We start from the raw sequence: 18,992 nt of genomic DNA on the forward strand, positions 1-18,992 counted from the left end.
AGCCTGGAGCCTGCCTCAGATTCTGTGTCTCCCTTCCTCTATGCCCCTCCCCCACTCATGCTCTGTCTCTCTCAAAAATAAATAAACATTAAAAAATTTTTTTATATTTAAAAACACAATTATACAAATTTGGCTAATTGTGTTTATTTCTATTACCGGTGAGTCTATAAACTCTTGACACCTATTGAGATATATGACAAAATAACTACAAAACCACTTATTTATTATTTGTCTACTATGCTAAAATTTTATCATTTGTGCACCATGCTACAATTTTATTGCTCAAAGGGTTTTTTTTTCTTCCCCTTTTAAAAATTTAAGGACTACTGAAGGATGTCAGGCAAATTTCCCAATCTGCAGATGGGCTGAAAATTAAAATTATTGAGGACATTGATGCCATCCCAAATTAAGAGAGATAGACAATGGAGTGGCTCCTTGCCAACATTTCATTAATTCTAGTAATGAGCATTTAAGGTTATACTATTAAGGAAGTAAAGCCATCAGTTTCTGATTTGTGCAGAGTGACCTAACTTTGTGTCATATTTGCCTTTTCTAGTGCATTTTGGATTTCTTTCCAAAATAAAAGTGTTAGATATATATGATTCAACCTGTTTCGTTATAATGACATTTTCAAGTCTTTGAAGGGAAAAAAGGCTATTGACAACCTATCAGTCAAATATATGTTAATACAAACACAGTATAAAATAAGCCACTTTTTTGGAAACAGTAAAGTGTTGAAGCTTCAAGGACTTCTATCCCAAACTGGCTAGATGTCAAATAGCTGCCCAAATGTACCACCCATGGCATCAAAATCCAAACCCAGGATTTAGCAGAACAAAAATAAGACTGAGGTTTTATACGGTATGCTTCAATGTTCAGAAATAGCTAGTTAAAAGTTATTTTAATAAGCATCTAGCATCCTTTTTAGCTTTTATATTTAAGTGTTAAATGCTTCCAAATCACTTGAAAAAATTATCAATAAACTTTACAAAGTTTGTTTTACTGAAGAGGAGGATTTACACAACAACATTCTAGAAGAGGAAACAATTCTAAACCCCTCTGACCTATTCACTTTTCTTTCTTTTTTCTTTATTTTTATTTTTTTTAACGTTTATTCATTTTTGAGACAGAGAGAGACAGAGCATGAATGGGGGAAGGTCAGAGAGAGAGGGAGACACAGAATCTGAAACAGGCTCCAGACTCTGAGCTGTCAGCACAGAGCCCGACGCAGGGCTCGAACTCACGGACCGCGAGATCATGACCTGAGCCGAAGTCGGATGCCCAAACAACTGAGCCACCCAGGCACCCCTATTCACTTTTCTTTCAATCTTGGTTTAACTTTTAAATTAAGTAGTAAGAATCTTACATATCCTTGGTTCCTCCATAATGATTAAGAAGTAGAGTATTAAAATATCAGACCCTGTGTCAGCACTGGCAGAGCTGGGGACTGGGGGGGGAGAGACAAGTTACACTTTTGCTTTACCTTGGTTAGTTTATAGCACTGCTCTGCAGTACATTCTGCTTTGCTAGTTGGATTACTCAATGCAAAAATAATAGGTCGGTCATTGAAGGCAGCCATGTCCTTGAGAATTTGTTCTGAGAATGCACCACCAATCGCAGCAACTCCTGAGGTAGAAATGAGAAACCAGTGAATAGACTATCAGCGGTTAGTGAAGTAAGATGTCCATGCCCTCAAGACAATGAGACAGGTCAGGTCACTTTCTGATAGACCCTAAACAAAATATAGAAGATCTGCATCAACAGTGACAGAAAGAGATACGTTTGTTAATGCCAACAACCTTTAGGGTTACAAATCTCCAAGTATCTATACAAAACAACACAGATCTAACATTTGGCTCATAATACACCGAATCAGTGATCAAATCACTAGGTATTTTGATGACAGACACTGATGTCAGGAAATTAAAATGTGCCTAATATATATTATCTCTCTATAAATAATTCTAGGAGTATATTCCAGTCTCTCAGGTTATAAAGTAATTATTTTTTATAAACCAGTGCTAACACTTAAGACAACCATCCAATTCAATTGTAAAACTGCAGTATCACTCACTGAAAGAATCCTGACAAAGGATAAAGCAATTAGCATGATGGAAATGGAGAAAAATCCTGATACAATGTATTTTGTAAAAAACAAGGCTTATTATAGTTTCTGTGATGGAGTATTTGTTTTTGTTACGATTATCATCATTGTTCTCAATACTGTCATGTTTACAAGAACTTCCAGGAGTGGATTATGATACAAAGTAAGAACTGACATTCTATACACACAAAATAAGGTACGAAGTTTCATACCCTCCTCTGAGTTTTTTTAACCACATTAAATTTGACTATATTAAACATCATATGTGCACACGCACTGTGTAAGCACTGTGTTAAGTGCTATGAGGAATATAGATGTGGTCTCCCTGTCTTCAGGGAGGGTCTAGTAGTTAGTGCAGTATTTCTCAGCCTCTGGGATATGAACATTGTGGGTCGGATAATTCTTTGTGTGGGGGGGAAGGGGTGCTTTCCTGTGCACTGTAGGTTGTTGAATACCATCTCCAGTCTCTACCCACTAGATGTCAGTGGCCCTGACCACCCCTCCCCCAACCCTTTCCAAAGTTGTAATAACCAAAAACATCTCCAGACATTGCCAAATGTTTCTTTGGGGGCAAAGTCACTCCCATTTGAGAACCAGTGTGTATCTGGAGCAATCAAGCCTGGGAAAGTGCTGAATCTGCCAAGGATTGACAGGTTGACAGAGTCAGCAGAGGGGGCTACACACTTCAGCTGATAGGACTGAGAACACAGTACGAAATTTACAAATCTGAGTGTCCGTGGGGTACTGTTGATTCAGTGAATGTGTAATTTTGTTTGTGAGTTCCAAAGGTCAACATTTCAAAAAGCTAAATTATGCCTCAAAAATCAATTAAGAAAATGAATCAGGCCAAAATGGGGTTGGGTTGGGTTTATGGGAAAGAGGGAGAAGTTTACCTATGAGGGCAGTTGGTTTTATTTCTTGAACAATGGCTTCTAGGTTCTTCATTTCTTCATGTTCATGGGCAAATTCCTTCTTCTCTTGTGTTAAGGCAGCACGTCCCTAAGTAAGGCAAATAAAAAGAAATGTTAAATCTGCCAACCATTTGTGAGCCAATGAAATTTCAGAATATTACACATATTACGAGTGTTTGTGCTTAACATTTTTGTGTATCATGTATTACACCTGTTCTTAAATTCTCTTCTCTAATTATTGGAGTATTCTTTCATTCAATCTTTCAACAAATACTTATTTCTCAATATTCTAGGCAATGGGGATGAGCAGTGAGCAAACAAGTCTTTCCCTTTCTTAAATATTATTTAATATTAAAATCCTAACTCTACAGACATTTATGAGAAACTGGAACTAATAAATGACAGTGCAAAATGTCATTTAAATAAAGATATCATTTACTAAACATTATTTGTATTAAATGTGTCTTAGAATGCAGAGTTGGCTTTAGTCACAACACTCCCAATTCATGTACCACTGAGTAAAAATTGAACTCGAGGCCATATTTATACCATAGCTTGATTTTCTAAATAAGTACTAGCTTTGAATATTTTTATGTTAATGTTTTGACTATCAATGTGTCATGTGTTATCTAGGAAACATCTAATTATAACTTTCTAGCTGCAAATTTTTTTACGTTTATGTATTTTTTGAGAGAGAGGAAAGGAGCACGCATGCACGAGCAAGGGAAGGGCAGAGAGAGTGGGAAACAGAGAATCCCAAGTGGGCTCGGCACTGACAGCAGACAGCCCGATGTGGGGCTCAAACTCACGAACCGCGAGATCATGACCTGAGCAGAGATCGACGCTCAACTGACCGAGCCACCCAGGTGCCCCTCTAGCTGCAAATTTTTTTTTTTTTAATTTTTTTCCAACGTTTATTTATTTTTGGGACAGAGAGAGACAGAGCATGAACGGGGGAGGGACAGAGAGAGAGGGAGACACAGAATCGGAAACAGGCTCCAGGCTCTGAGCCATCAGCCCAGAGCCTGACGCGGGGCTCGAACTCACGGACCGTGAGATCGTGACCTGGCTGAAGTCAGACGCTTAACCGACTGCGCCACCCAGGCGCCCCTAGCTGCAAATTTTTTATCTTGACTTAAAGTAATAAATCACTGCCTAGTATTATATGGTACTTTGACTTACAAGTTGTTTTCACATATTTCATATGATCCCCTCAACAATTTTAAGAAGTAAGGCAAGTAATTAGAGTCATTTCACATGAGGCAACAGAGGCTCAGAGATATTAAAGGACTTGCCCAAGGAAGGCCCTCGAACTCAGTCCTTCCAATAATACAGCACGGTACAGTCCTGGAGAAAAAGCTTTACAAATGGTATAGGTCAGGTTGTTTACAAATTGTTGCTCTAAAGATGGTACAATTTTCTTGCTTTAAAAGGTTATTATCATTTTATTTCCACTTTTAAAATACTGTACATGTGAATTACAGATCACTTGCAGCATATGAACCTATTTGCTGCACTCGCTTCCTCATCTGTAAAATAAAGATGGTAAGTTCTACCTTAAAGACGATGTGGTAATAAATATACAAAGGAGCAATACTCAGCCATAAAAAAAATGAGGTTTTTCCCTTTGTGACCTGGATGGACTTAGAGGGTATTATGTTGAGTGAAGTAAGTCAGACACAGAAAGACAAATACCATATGATTTCATTTATATGTGGAATTGAAAAAACAAAACAAATGAACAAACAAAAAAGCAGGAAGAGACCCACAGATACAGAGAACAAAGTGATGGTTGCCAGAGGGGAGGAGGGAGGGACAAAATGGGTGAAGGGGACCGGGGGTAGAGGATCGCAGCTATGAAATGAATAAATCAGGGATGAAAGGTACCACATAGGAATTATAGTCAATGGTATCGTAATAGTGTTGTATGGTGACAGATGTTAGCCACACCTGTGGTGAGCACACAGCACAGTCTAGTTGATGAATCACTATGTTGTACACCTAAAACTAATGTAACACCGTGTGCCAACTATACCTCAACAGAAAGAAAAAAATCAGGGAGGGAGGGAAAAAAAGAAAAAGGAAGAAAGAAAGAATTTCTACCTCATCAGGTTGTTTACAAATTAAATCAAACAATACATCTAAAGTACTTAGGATTGTGCAAATTTTCTTAATGTTTATTTATTTGCTTTTGAGAGAGGGAGAGAGAGAGAGAGCAGGGGCGGGGGGGGGGGGGGGAGGAGAGACAGAATCCCAAGCAAGCTCCACCCTGTCAGTGCAGAGCCCGATGCAGGGCTCAAACTGTGATCATGACCTGAACTGAAATCAAGAGTTGGAGACTCAACCAACCTAGCCACTCAGGCACCCCAGGATTGTGCCAGTTTTAAACAATAGCTTAACATTAGCTGTTGTAATTAAAATTATTGTGAGGAAGAAAAAAAGTCATAATACCAACAGCTATAATTTTGGTATATTTTCTTAGTCTTCTGTAAAGTGCTGTTTCTATATTATTGTTTTCTATTATGAGCAGGATATTAGAGTGAATAGCTTCCTAAGAATAGAATTTACTGTTAGTCACTTCTGCATTCTAAAAAGTTATTTATCCTACCTTTTCTTCTGAGACACTGTGAAAAATAATCTTAACACTAAATAGAAAAGATACCTGTATGCCATGTTCACTGCAGTGTTATTTATAAGAGCCAAGACATGGAAGCAACCTGAGTGTCCATGAATAGATGGATGAATGGATTAAAAACAAGACACACACACACACACACACACACACACACACACACACACACACACACAATATTATTCAGCCAGAAAAAATGATGAAATATCGCCATTTGCAACAACATGGATGGACCTTGAGGGCACTATGCCAAGTGAGATAAGTCAGACAAAGAAAGATAAATACCATATGATTTCATTTATATGTAGAAACTAAAAAAGGAACCAAAAAAAAAAAAAAAAAAAAAAAGCCTGAACTTACAGATTCAGAGAAAAGATTGGCGGTTGCCAGAGGTGAGGAGTTGGGGGACAGAGGGCAAAATGGGTGAAGGTGGTCAAAAGGTACAAACTTCCAGTTACAAAATAAGTAAGTCCTGGGGATAATGTACGGCTTGGCAACTATAGTTAATACTGTATTGTATACTTGAAAGTTTTTAAGGGAATAGATCTTAAAAGTTCTTATCACAAGAAAAAAAACATTTGTAACTATGTGTGATGATAAGTGTTAACTAGAGTTACTGTGGTGATCATTTTGGAATATACACAAGTTTTGCATCATTACGCTGTATACCTAAAACTGACACAGACATATACATCAATTATATATCGAGAAAAAATCTTATTTCACTCAGAATCAAATTTGAAGATTACTATTTCATATTCCTTACTAGTCTCCAGTTATATTAAATTGAGTATATTAGACCATATTCTTATTCATCTTCTTTATGAAGAAAAAGTCAAAAATCATATAAATTCAGTTGCCACTTTTATCAATGAAACCTATCTATTATCATAGGTTTTTTTAAAATTAGTCATGGGTCTAACAAGTAGTTTATGCAAACCTAGACTGATTCCATGAGTAAACACTGTATTTATGAGACAAGATTTTTTTAAATTGCTATTTAATAATACAAAGAAATCTATGACAACACTGAAATGTTTACAACTCTCACCAAATTGGGGGGAGGAGCTACCTGGTAGCATCCTCCTCCCCTCTCTTATCTTCTCAGCCAGGAAGTCTATTTCATTTACATATCTCAATTATGGAGGTTAATTAAATGTTATCCTAGTATATAAACAAAGGCTAGGCTTAATGATAATTTATTAGTCACAAATGAAAGAAACAGAAGCCTTGGAGTACCACAGAATTTCCTCTAAATATTTTGATAATTAAGACTTCAATTTAGGCCCCAATTCCTCAGCATCCATTTCCTGTGTCAATGTTCTTTGCAATGTAACTTGACAGTTCCTTCCACAAAAAGAAGTTATACTTTCCCACCCCTTCTCTTTGGACTTGAACATGTGATTCTCTTTGGTCAATAAAATGTACGCTGAAATGAAAGTGTGCCAACCTTAGGCCTTAAGAGTAACTGGTGTTTCTGCTCATTCTCTTGTGCCTTTGCCATTTGTGCTTTAACGTGCATAACCTGGGTAGCCTGATGGTCCACTGAAGATGAGAACCTTGTGAAAAAGACCTGGACCCAAACTACAGCTTAGAGCCACCCCGCCAACATCATCAGAGCTGCTCCACCTGACCCTCAGGTGTGTGAGAAATAAATCATTATTGCTGTATGTCACTGAGATATTGTAGCTTTTAATAACTCAGCAATAGCTGGGTGATACAGAGGATAATTTAAATTTTGATTATATATTCCATCATTTCTTTTTACTCATTATTACTATTTGCTGCTTGGGGAATAAGAGGTTCCTTTCCCTGAAATGATTTAATGAAAAGAATGCTTTTGCAATCCTCAATGCTCTTATTACTGCTTAGTTATGTGGCAAAAAAAAAAAAAAAATCTTGCATTATTGGAAAAGAATGAAAAATTCTGGTTTTTGGGTAGGAATAAGAATTTGGAACCATTTGATGGTTACAGTATTTAACTATCTAAATTATTTCTAAACTATTTCTGGAAGTAGTATGAGCTAAAATTCACAACTATTTTTGTTCTCACTACAGTGAAATTTCTAGAACAGGTATTCAATAAAGTTGCAGCTTGGTGAGACATATTTCCTGGGAATAGTAACTTTTAGCTTCCAACATAAACACAACAGCGTTTTGGCTTGTTGCTCTTTCCCAGAAATGCATATACTCAATATCAAGTATAAAGGCAAGATGTTAGACTAACATCTACCTGATGCTCTTATGGCAAATACCACAGAACTCTAAATTGCTTCTAGTGTGGCTTCCTGTACACTTGAGGTTAAAGGGCTAAACTATATCTTGAAGCTTGAGTTTCTACTTCTGACACAGCAGTCACCACGCTGATGTACCTTCGTAGGACGTTGAAGGAGAAAACGCACATCCTGAAGTAGAAGCCATGTGGCTCTTCTGGAAGCATGTGGTAGTGCTTGTTTGTTTTTAGGCAAAAGCAGTGGTCTCTAGTATCCAGCCTACCACCCACAGGTGTGCTGAGTAATGGTGGTGGTGGCAGCCACCATATTTGGCAGCTTCCTGTCTGTGGCTAAGACACTGATTCTTGAGTCCACAGCCTCAGCAGTTCCTTGCTAATGCAGATGTGTATTACAACTACTCCTGAACATTTGGCCCTGTGTCTACTTCTTCTAAGGTTTGGAGATTTGCATTTCAGAATGTTTTTATGGACAAGAGAACTTGTTTAACGTGTGCTAGGTTCCCTAACAGAGAAAGAGATCTCAGGATATTTATTCACCTGTTCCAAAATAGCTAGAGTCACCTCAATGCAATGCTATGTAATCTTGAGGGCTACTGAGAAGATGCGTAACTCTTAGAGTAAACAACATGTCACAGGGTTTGCTTTCTGGTCTTTTTGATTTTCCACCAGACAAAGTATAAGTATTATGCAAATACAATTCAATAAATTTACTATAGTGTCTGAAAATGTCATATTACTTTTATATCCAAATTCTGAAACTCTTTTCATGCCATGGTAGAGAATTCTAATTGTCCATCAATATTCATGCTCTCCTTTTTAAATTTTAATTTTTTTTTTAAGTTTATTTATTTATTTTTGTAATCTCTACACCTAGTGTGGGGCTCGAACTCATGATCTGGAGATCAAGAGTCACATGCTCTTCTGACTGAGCCAGCCAGGCACTTCATGCTATCCTTTAAAAAAAATTACATTACCGTGAAAACACAGTATGAAATTTTAAATTTTTAAGTGTACAATCTCTTTTTTGAAACTTTTTTCATTCGTTCCTTTTTAATGATAAGATTTTCCAGTTTTAGCCAACCACATTGTTCCCCAGGTGGAGACTGTATTTCTTAGCCTCCTTGCAACGTAGAGTGGCATGAGACTATCTCTGTTGGAAAGGGTGGAGTGGAAGGAAGTGAGGTGTGCACCTTCTGATGCAGCACACCCCCCCCACCCCGGTCCATTCCCCACCCTCTCTCCCCAGGTGGCTGTGATGGCGACACCTGGAAAGCTTCTTTGTTTTCCCAGAGATAGATGATGGACAGAGATGACTCTGTTCTGCCCACCTCTATCCTATCAGATGACAAATACATTTTAACTTGTTTGGGTTAACATATTTTGGGGTCTCCTTGGAGAGCAATTTAACCTAAAATTGAACTAATACATATCTTTAGGCTAGTAGTCTCTTCATTTTGTATCTGAAAATAGTACACACACCATCAGGAGGAAACTTTGCCTTGAGAAGCCCTTATCTTCTGGGAAGGCCAATGACCAAACATTAAAACCAAGAAAGTGTCTATATGGTTTTTAAAAAGTTTTACTTATTTTTGAGAGAGAGAGAGAAAACCCAAGTGGGGGAGGGGGAGTGAGAGAAAGGGAGATACAGAATCCGAAGCAGGCTCCAGACTCCGAGCTGTCAGCACAGAGTCCCATGCAGGGCTCGAACTCCCAAGCCACGAAATCACGACCTGAGCTGAAGTCGGATGTTTAACTGACTGAGCTATATGGGCGCCCCTATACATTTTTAAGATTCATAGTAATGTAAATTTTACCACTGTTCTATCCTTAAACAATGGTGTTTTTTTTATTCCTGAATTCCTGTTTATTACATAATTTCCTTTTGTTCAATTCTGTGTCACTGCCCTTAAATGATCTTTTGTGTATTTGAAAAGAGATACTGAATCACAGTCTTCCTTTCCCAGGTGAGGAACCCAGATATTTTGAATCTGTTCTAATTGAACCCATCTCTCTTCCCTATCAGTGAGGTGGCTCAAGTGAACTCTCAGACACTCTTGCTTCCCCTTTATATACCACAGGACTGAGGGGCGCCTGAGTGGCTCAGACGGTTGAGCGTCCGACTTCGGCTCAGGTCATGATCTCACAGTTCGTGGGTTCAAGCCCCGCATCAGGCTCTGTGCTGACTGCTTCGGATTCTGTGTCTCCCTCTCTCTCTGCCCCTCCCCAGCTCACGCTTTGTCTGACTCTGTTTCTCAAAAATAAATAAATGTAAAAAGAAAAAAAATTTACATACCACAGGACTAAAAACTGTACTCCATCAAAGGAATAACCAATGATGAATATGGCCAAGAAAGACCATACTTCCTGGATCTGGCTTTTAAATGTTATTTTACTGCATTCTAGTATCATGTTTTCTTCTTTAATAACAGTTAAATATAATCAGTTTTAACCTGTGGATTACTTTAAGCAGAAAGGAGAAACCTCACAGAAAGGATTGTGAGAGAAAAGAACATTTGTAACATTTTCAGAATTATCAAAGAATAGAAAATAAGATATACTATGAAAGAGGAAAAGATGCCACTGATCTGTTTATTTTAAAAACTGCCTGGGGGAGCCTTGGTGGTTCAGTCGGTTGAGCATTGGACTCTTGGTTTCAGCTCAGGTCATGATCTCACAGGGGTGGGATCGAGCCCCGCACTGGGCTCCAGGCTCAACCTGGAGATTCTCCTTTAGGCTCTTCTCTTCCTCTGCCCCTCTCCCCTGCTTGTGCACTTGGCACTTTCTCTCTCTCTCTCTCAAAAAAAACCAAACCAAACCAAACCAAACAAAAAAAAACAAAAGAGAGAAATGAGAAAAGAAAAAAAAGTAATGATTTCTTAGCAGCTGAAATAACTGAATTCAACCTGGTACATTTTGAATTGTGCTGGGAATGCAAAATGCAAACAAAAGGGGATCTAGTCTGTTTATATTGAATGTGGACCTACAAATCCAAGTTGTAAAATGAATTTAGAAGACGCTGAATAAACTGAAAGTGACAGAGACGTGATACCCATTTTTTTAACTGAATGATTCAAAATATTTTCCTGAGTGCAGTGTCTCAAACTATCCAAAACAGTAAATTCAAAAAAAATTTAAATGTATTTTATAATATTGTCTACAAAACTGTAATTACTGTCAATATGCCATTAATTTCTGATTAATTTTGTTGTCTAGGGACATGAATAAATAACTAGTAGAAGAATGCATTCTAAGAGCCAACAGCAAATAAATACATGTTACTTCTGAAAGCTGGTAATGGTATTCAGAAGGGTAAAAAAAGAGCTCCCGGGTGAGACACAGAAGACGCCATCTACAAATGCTGGACACAGAACATGGGACTAAGGTTCAGGACAATAGTCCTCAGCCTCTTCCCTCACCTCACGACCTAGGGCACGCCCTATGATACTTCCATGGACGTAGATTTCTCCATCTAAAAGCAGTCTGGGTTAGTGATGATGACAATGTGATGAAAGTGAACGAGATCCAAAGCCAAATGAGCACCAGACTCACTTCAGGAAAGCCAGATTCTTGAACCTTGCTTTCAGATATTCTAAGTCAAGTCCAGGATGAAGCCCTGGAATCGGTACATATATGTTTTTTTAATTTCCCATGTAATTAGGATGATCAGCCAATATTTAGAATCACTGCACCAAATGATTTGTCACATTTCTACCAGATGCATTTTAAAAAGATATGTGATACGTTTTTAAAAAATGTATAAATTGATTTTTCTGTTAATAAGAAGAAAAGCTACAGAATAACATAAATTAGCAATCACAGATTTCTATTACTGCTTTTTTGACTGACAACTTCAGATACAATGAAAAATATTTAATGTGCTTTAAAGCCCCTAAATTTCCTGGAATGAGAAGCAAATCACAAAGAAGATGGATAAACATTGTATGAAAGGCAGAGATGCATACTTTTAGCATGAACACTTTACTTTCTTTTCTTATTTATTTATTTTTTTCATTTGAGAGAGGGGGACAGAAGAGCAGGGACAGGGGCAGAGGGAAAGAGGAGAGAGAATCTTAAAAAGGCTCCACACTGAGCTCAGTGTGGACCCTGACACGGAGCTCGATCCCACGACCCTGGGATCATGACCTGAGCTGAAATCAAGAGTCGGACACTCAACCGACTGAGCCACCCAGGCGCCCATCGTGAACACTTTATTTTCTTAGGCGTAGCAACAGCACTGGCAGCTCCTAGCCACTGAAGCCAGATCTTGACCAGAAGACATCCACCCAGTAAGAAACACAGATTACCCACAGTCTTTCCCCCAAAGGCTCGATTCTTGGCACTGACTTAGCAAGGCCAGGAATCATGAAACGATAATACTAGCACTGCTGAAGGACTCTACTTGCCAAAAACAGAAGAATCAAAAGACAAAAATAAAGGTACAAGTATTTTCTTTGTTTTTAATGTTCACTTATTTATTTGGGGGGAGAGAGGGAGAGAGAAAGGGGAGGGGCAGAGAGAGGGGGAGAGAATCCCAATCACAGAGCCTGACACGGGCTTGATCCCACGAACCATGAGATCATGACCTGAGCCAAAATCAAGTGTCGGACACTAACTGCCTGAGCCACCCAGGCGCCCTTCAAGTATTTTCTTCACTGTTTTCAAAGTTGATGTGACAATCTGGTTTAGATGAAAAGAACTATTGAAATGTGACCTCTAGATCTGGCAATATTAAAGCAACTGCCTATACCTTTGGACTTCTGTTTTCTGCACCAATGGCTCATTTTCCTCCTTCTTTCAAAATCTAATTTGGAATCCAGATTCTTTACACCACTCACATCAGTTGGATATGGATACAGAAGACTTCTTTTCTGTTCATTCCCCTCTCCAGGATCCCTTGCTGAAATGCTTTTTGCCTTCTTTTGGCAAAGTGCACGTGGATACTTCTTAGAAATCTCAAACCCTATGGTGTTTCTTTCTTTTTTTCAAGAGTCTCTAATTACACTAAATGTATTATGGATAGCTGAGAATTTCTTTTGAATGTTACTATTTCTTCAATCTCCCCTCTCCCTTATTTTGTGCTGATTCTTAGGACAGGATAGAAGCTATGATTAACCATACTGAATTACTACCTTTTTCAAAGTCTCAGATGTTCTGGTGTGGCTGGAGAGGATAGGCAGCAAAGACCTCAAGATTTTGGCTTAGCATTTCATGAGCTAGGACAGGCCTAGAAAACTAACTATGGATTGTTACTGATAAGTATTTATTCCTTCCTACACACAGGCACTAGAAGAACTCTTCCACAAGTGCTTTGTTTTCTAATCCATGCCCACCTGGACAGTTTGCCCACTGCACGGGCCTGGTTCTGTGTCAGGTCATTAGTTTACCAGAGTTGAACTGGGCCCCTCTCTGCATCTGTAGACAGGGCCTTCCTAGCAGGCTGTGGTAGCATTTCCCTGTCAGAGTAATTATCATCTGGTCTAATGATGACAGAACTCCATAAATGAGGCAACCTCACAGTTTCCTTTTTAGGTTTTGGTTTTATGTGTTTAAAGCATGAATTTGGTTTTTTTTTGTGTGTATTATAAACAATGACATTACCAGTTAGTACAATTAATAAATTATTATTATTGGTTCTCAGGAGAGGCTGTAAAAGTACTAAAGATAAAGGACAACAAACAAAAAAAATCACGTAAACTTGAAAGCAAGATACATTAATTTACTAGCTATCCTAAGATTTATTAGTTCTGCAACAAAAATCAACATAATAATTTTGACTTTTTAAAAACTTGAAAGAAAAAGTGGTTAATTGAAGCCTCATGTTTCTTTTATATTAAATAGTGCACAAGGTGTTAAATATATAACAACCTTTTAAAATGTAACTTTATCTTGGCAAGCAGAATATATGCAGTTCTTTATTTTGGCAAGTAAAAGACATGAGGTAAGAGTGACTGATTAGGCCTAGGCAACAAATTCACAGTTATTCCAAGTATTATAATCCATGGAATTTGCAGTCTCAGTTTAGTAAGTCTACATTAAAATTATTTGAGATGCTAAAATCGGTACATTTCTATAAAGATTTCACATAAAAATGTCATTAGAAATCACAAAAGAAAACCACAAAGACTCACTTTTTTAGGTCCTTAAATCTATTACATCCCTAACTACAGCACAATGTGTATGGCCTTTACCATGGCTCCAACTTTTTACGTGTGGAAATCTGTCTCCAGGAGCCCAGATCCTTATCCTGAGCATCATTCTTGTAACCTCTGATTGCCAAGGGGGTAGCACCATGAGATCTGCGCAGGTACCTTAAACTTGCTCTGTCCAAAATGGATTGCATTACCTTTCTCTTAGTCTGTTCTCCTTTCCTTTGCTATCACAACGGCCACATCACTTATCTAGACACCCAAGGAGTCCTGCTAGATTCCCGTCTGTATTCTACCCTTCTTCTCCTCCCATATTTAGTGGGCTATTAAGTATGACAATCCTATTTCCTAAAAGTCTGCCAAATCAAATGCCTTTTACTCACCCTCATAATCATTGCTTTGTTTCAGGCACCAATTAATTTTTATCTGTATTATTACAACAGCTTTGTAACTAGTTTCCTTTTTTCAGTTTCACCTCATTTCAGTCCATCTTCAACAATGCTGAGAAGTCACAAGACACAAGACTCCTCTGCATTAAGTTTCTTCAATTGCTTGAAGCAGTAAGTTGCTTCAAGAGCCTTCCTCACTGTTCATCTGTTTCCTTTGAAACCTAGTCTCTAAATGCCTCTCCCAGTGAAATATCTTTTTTTTTTGCAAATGTTGGTCTTCTGCCTGGAAGGCCATTCATTAATCAATTCACTTTTTCACAAAACATTTATTGTCAATTATGCGCTAGACACTATGTAGGACTTTGAAGATACAGAGAGATGAAAGACATGATCCTCAAATTCAGCCAAGATCTCCTAGTGAACTTTCCATTCTGCTTCCCTTGCCTCAGTTTCAGATAGAAGACGTTTAAGATGTCCATGGAGACTCAACTCTCCCTTTCAAAATGAGCTGAAGAAACACCTTTTCTAAGAGCCCTTCTTGACATTCCCACTATTCTCTCTAGTGCAGGTGGAAGCATCATCTCCTCAACACCCCTAGCACCAAGGACATATTTCTATAACATTTTCATATACAGTTATAATGACTTGTTTGAGTTTTTCCCACTAGGCTTGTTTGAGTTTTTCCCACTAGACTTGTAGAGTCATAGTGGCTTGTTTGAGTTTTTCCCACTAGGCTGTAAGCCTTCTAAGATCAAGGGCCTTACTGAGTCACAGAGTCTAGTACAATACCTGACCCAGAGGCAAGTTCATTCAGTAAATCTCATTTCCTGACCACAATATACGTTGCGTGGCCAGAATGCAAAACTTTTTCTATTTATGCTGATTCTTCAAAGCAAAAGCAGTTTCTAAGACAAGAAATTTTAAACTTCATGTTTTTCTTATATATGATAAAAAAAATCACATGGCAAGTTAATAAAATGATTATTATTTGATTTTCAGATGTTATAAAGTATGTCCTGTCTTGTTTTACTTCTTTTTCATTTGTCACAAAAACTTATTCACACACTCTTTAAGGAAAATATTATCTATATTAATTAAAATTTTTTTCTGGCTTTAACATAATTGCTATAGAGAATTTGTAATATACAGAAAGGCATTAAAAATAATAAGATTTAAACTAATATGTATTTGATACATTTACTTCTATAGTTCTATATGCAACTCAGTTTTTTAAACAAAATAGTGACATATAACATGGTGTTTTCCTTTTTTCATCTAACATTACATTACTAGTCCTTTAATGTTACTTATAGTTCTTTCAAAAAAACTTTAAGCCTGTATATTCTATTCATGTGGCTATTCCATAATTATTTCACAGTTATCCTCTATTTAGGTAAATACAGCATATTACTATTATAATGACTATATATGATAAAACATATCATTATTACAATTAATGCTGTGATAACATTCTTAAACATAAAACATGTGTCTGGCACAAAAATGGACACATAGATCAATGGAACAGAACAGAAAACCCAGAAATGAACCCACAACTATAAACTCAATAAATCTTTGACAAAGCAGGAAAGAATATCCAATGGAAAAAAACACAGCCTCTTCAATAAATGGTGTTGGGAAAACTGGACAGCAACATGCACAAGAATGACCCTGGACCAGTTCATTACATCACACACAAAAATAAATTCAAAAAGGATGAAAGACCTAAATGTGAGACAGGAAACCATCAAAATCCTAGAGAAGAACATAGGTAGTAACCTCTTTGACATTGGCCCTAGCAACCTCTTACTAGATATGTCCCTAAGGCAAGGGAAACCAAAGCAAAAATAAACTATTGGGACTTCATCAAAATAAAAAAGCTTCTGAACAGCAAAGGAAACAATCAACAAAACTACAAGGCAATCTACAAAATGGGAGAAGATATTTACAAATGACATATCTGATTAAGTGTTATTATCCAAAATATACCAAGAACTTATAAAACTCAATACCCAAAAAACAACACTGCAATTAAAAAAATGGGCAGAAGACATGACTAGACATTTTTCCAAAGAAGACATACAGATGGGCCAACAGACATGTGAAAAGATGTTCAATATCACACATCATCAAGGAAATACAAGTCAAAACTACTATGAGATATGTCACTCATGTGTGGAATTAAGAAACAAAACAGATGGCCGTCTGGGTGGCTCAGTCGGTTGGTAATCCAACTTCGGCTCAGGTCATGATCTTGCCATTCTTGGATTCGAGCCCTGTGTCTGGCTCTGCACTGACAGGTCAGAGCCTGGAGCCTGCTTCAGATTCTGTGTCTACCTCTCCCTCTCTGCCCCTCCCCTGCTTGTGTGCTCTCTCTCTCTCAAAAATAAATGGATAAACATTTGAAAAAAAAAGTTCTAAAAGAAACTAAACAGATGAACATAGGGGAAGGTAAGCAAAAAATAAGATATAAACAGAAAGGGAGACAAATCATAAGAGACTCTTAAATACAGAGAACCCACTGAGGGTTGCTGGAGGGGTGATGGGTGTGGGGATGAGCTAAATGGGTGATGAGCATTAAGGAGGACACTTGTTGAGATGAGCACTGGGTGTTCTATATAAGTGATGAATCACTAAATTCTATTCCTGAAATCCTTACTACACTATATGTTAACTAACTTGGATTTAAATTAAAAAAAAAAAACTACCATTAGATATCATCTCACACCTGCTAGAATGGCTAAATCAATACCACAAGAAACAACAGGTGTTGGCGAGGATGTGGCTAAAAGGGAACCCTCTTGCACTGTTGGTGGGAATGCAAACTCGTGTAGCCACTGTGGAAAACAATATGGAGGTTCCTCAAAAAGTCAAAAATAGAACTACCCTGTAATCCAGCAATTGCACTACTAGGTATTTACCCAAAGAATACAAAAATACTAATTTGAAGAGATACATGCATCTCAATTTTTATGGCAGCATATCTACAATAGCCAAATTATGGAAACAGCCCAAGTGTCCACTGACTGATGAACGGATAAAGAAGATGTGTGGTTTTAAATTTTTAAAAAATTTAAGGAAAGCAAAAAGATGTGGTGTGTACATATATGTATGTAGAGATAGATAGATAGATAGATAGATGTACATGTACACACAATGGAATATTACTCAGCCATAGAAAAGAAAGAAATCTTGCCATTTGCAATGATGTGGGTGGAGCCAGAGACTATTATACTAAGTGATATAAGTCAGTCAAAGAAAGACAAATACCATGATTTCACTCATATCTGGAATTTAAGAAACAAAACAAAAATCATAGGGAGAAAAAGAGAGAGAGAGAGAGAGAGAGAGAGAGAGAGAGAGGCAAACCAAGAAACTGTCTTCACTAGAGAGATCAAACAGAGGGGAAGTGGCTGGGGGAATGGGTTAAATAGATGATGGGGATTAAGGAGGGCACTTGTGATGAACATCAGGTGTTGTATGAAAGTGCTGAATCACTAAAGTGTACACTTGAAACTAAAAATATACTGTATGTTAGCTAAATGAATTTCAATAAAAATTTAAGAAGAAAAAAAACAAAAAACATTGTGTACATCTCTATTTCTATAGGACGTATTCTTACAATTCTATTGGATCAGAAGCATAAACTTGTAAAGGCTTTGGATACACATAAGATAGTTTTCCAGAAAGTTTGTTCACATTCACATTTGTTTCTATATTAAATTCCTGAAGCCTATGCTTATCACTGGTTATTTTAAAAATTCATTTCCATGTAGAAAGGGGATTTACAAGTATTTTTTCTGGCAGTTTAAGGAAGAGTGATTAATGTGCACAGAAGGTAGAAGTAATATTAATGCCTTATAACTATGTAGCAACATGGTCACATTCTTAGTCTTATTTGGTTCTCATAATAACCTATGAAGTAGGTCCTGTTATCTCTATTACAGCTGGGGAAATGACTTTGTCAGTTAACACTGTAACAGCCCATTTATTAAGGAATTCTCATTGAAGCCCTCAAGACTTTGGTTGAGAGAAAGCGGCAAAAGAGGGGCTATTTCATTGTTTGTTCTTTTTTTATTCCAGCTAGTGTGCATTTTGACAGATAGCCCTTAGTAAAAGGACCTATAGCTAGGTGTTTCAGTTGTGTCACTATCAAACTGCCTCATGTGCAAACTAATTCAAGTGGCCTGACAATCCACAGAGTTGTAAAGGGCCTACGTACACTACAGGCAGATTCTACAGCTGAGCCACAAGCTTCTTTTTCAGAAGAGTAATCAGTATTATTGTACGACACGGTCATTCATGTGTAATGGCTACTCTTTTCACATGGTGTTGGGGTAGGGTGGGTGGAAGCAGTTGTAGTCTTTGAGATGGGCAGCCAGAACGGCACATTAATTTTTATTCTAGTTAAAACTGACAGATTCTTACCTTAACTATTAATCCTTTTGAGTCAACCAACCAGATCTTTTTCATGGCTTTCTCTTTTGGTAAACCTTCTTTTTCCATGGCCATAACAATCAGGTGTGCAATCCCTAAGGCAGCCTGAGAAGGAGGTAATGAACACAAACTTTAAAAAG

At 37.5% G+C, this 18,992-nt stretch overlaps 1 protein-coding gene across 2 annotated transcripts in view; it reads right to left on the bottom strand.

The window, feature by feature from the left end:
- ME1 (malic enzyme 1) overlaps positions 1–18,992 on the bottom strand; it is a 188,262-nt gene that overhangs the window by 14,537 nt on the left and 154,733 nt on the right. For both annotated transcript variants that reach the window (XM_007090151.3, XM_042986745.1), the window contains exons 9-11: positions 18,844–18,957; positions 2,998–3,103; positions 1,484–1,626 (exon numbers count right to left, since the gene is read on the bottom strand). In XM_007090151.3, coding sequence (XP_007090213.1) covers positions 1,484–1,626; positions 2,998–3,103; positions 18,844–18,957 — 363 coding nt within the window. The remainder of the gene's footprint in view (positions 1–1,483; positions 1,627–2,997; positions 3,104–18,843; positions 18,958–18,992) is intronic.

This window comes from Panthera tigris, chromosome B2 (genome assembly GCF_018350195.1).
Source record: "Panthera tigris isolate Pti1 chromosome B2, P.tigris_Pti1_mat1.1, whole genome shotgun sequence".
Taxonomy (NCBI): domain Eukaryota; kingdom Metazoa; phylum Chordata; class Mammalia; order Carnivora; family Felidae; genus Panthera; species Panthera tigris.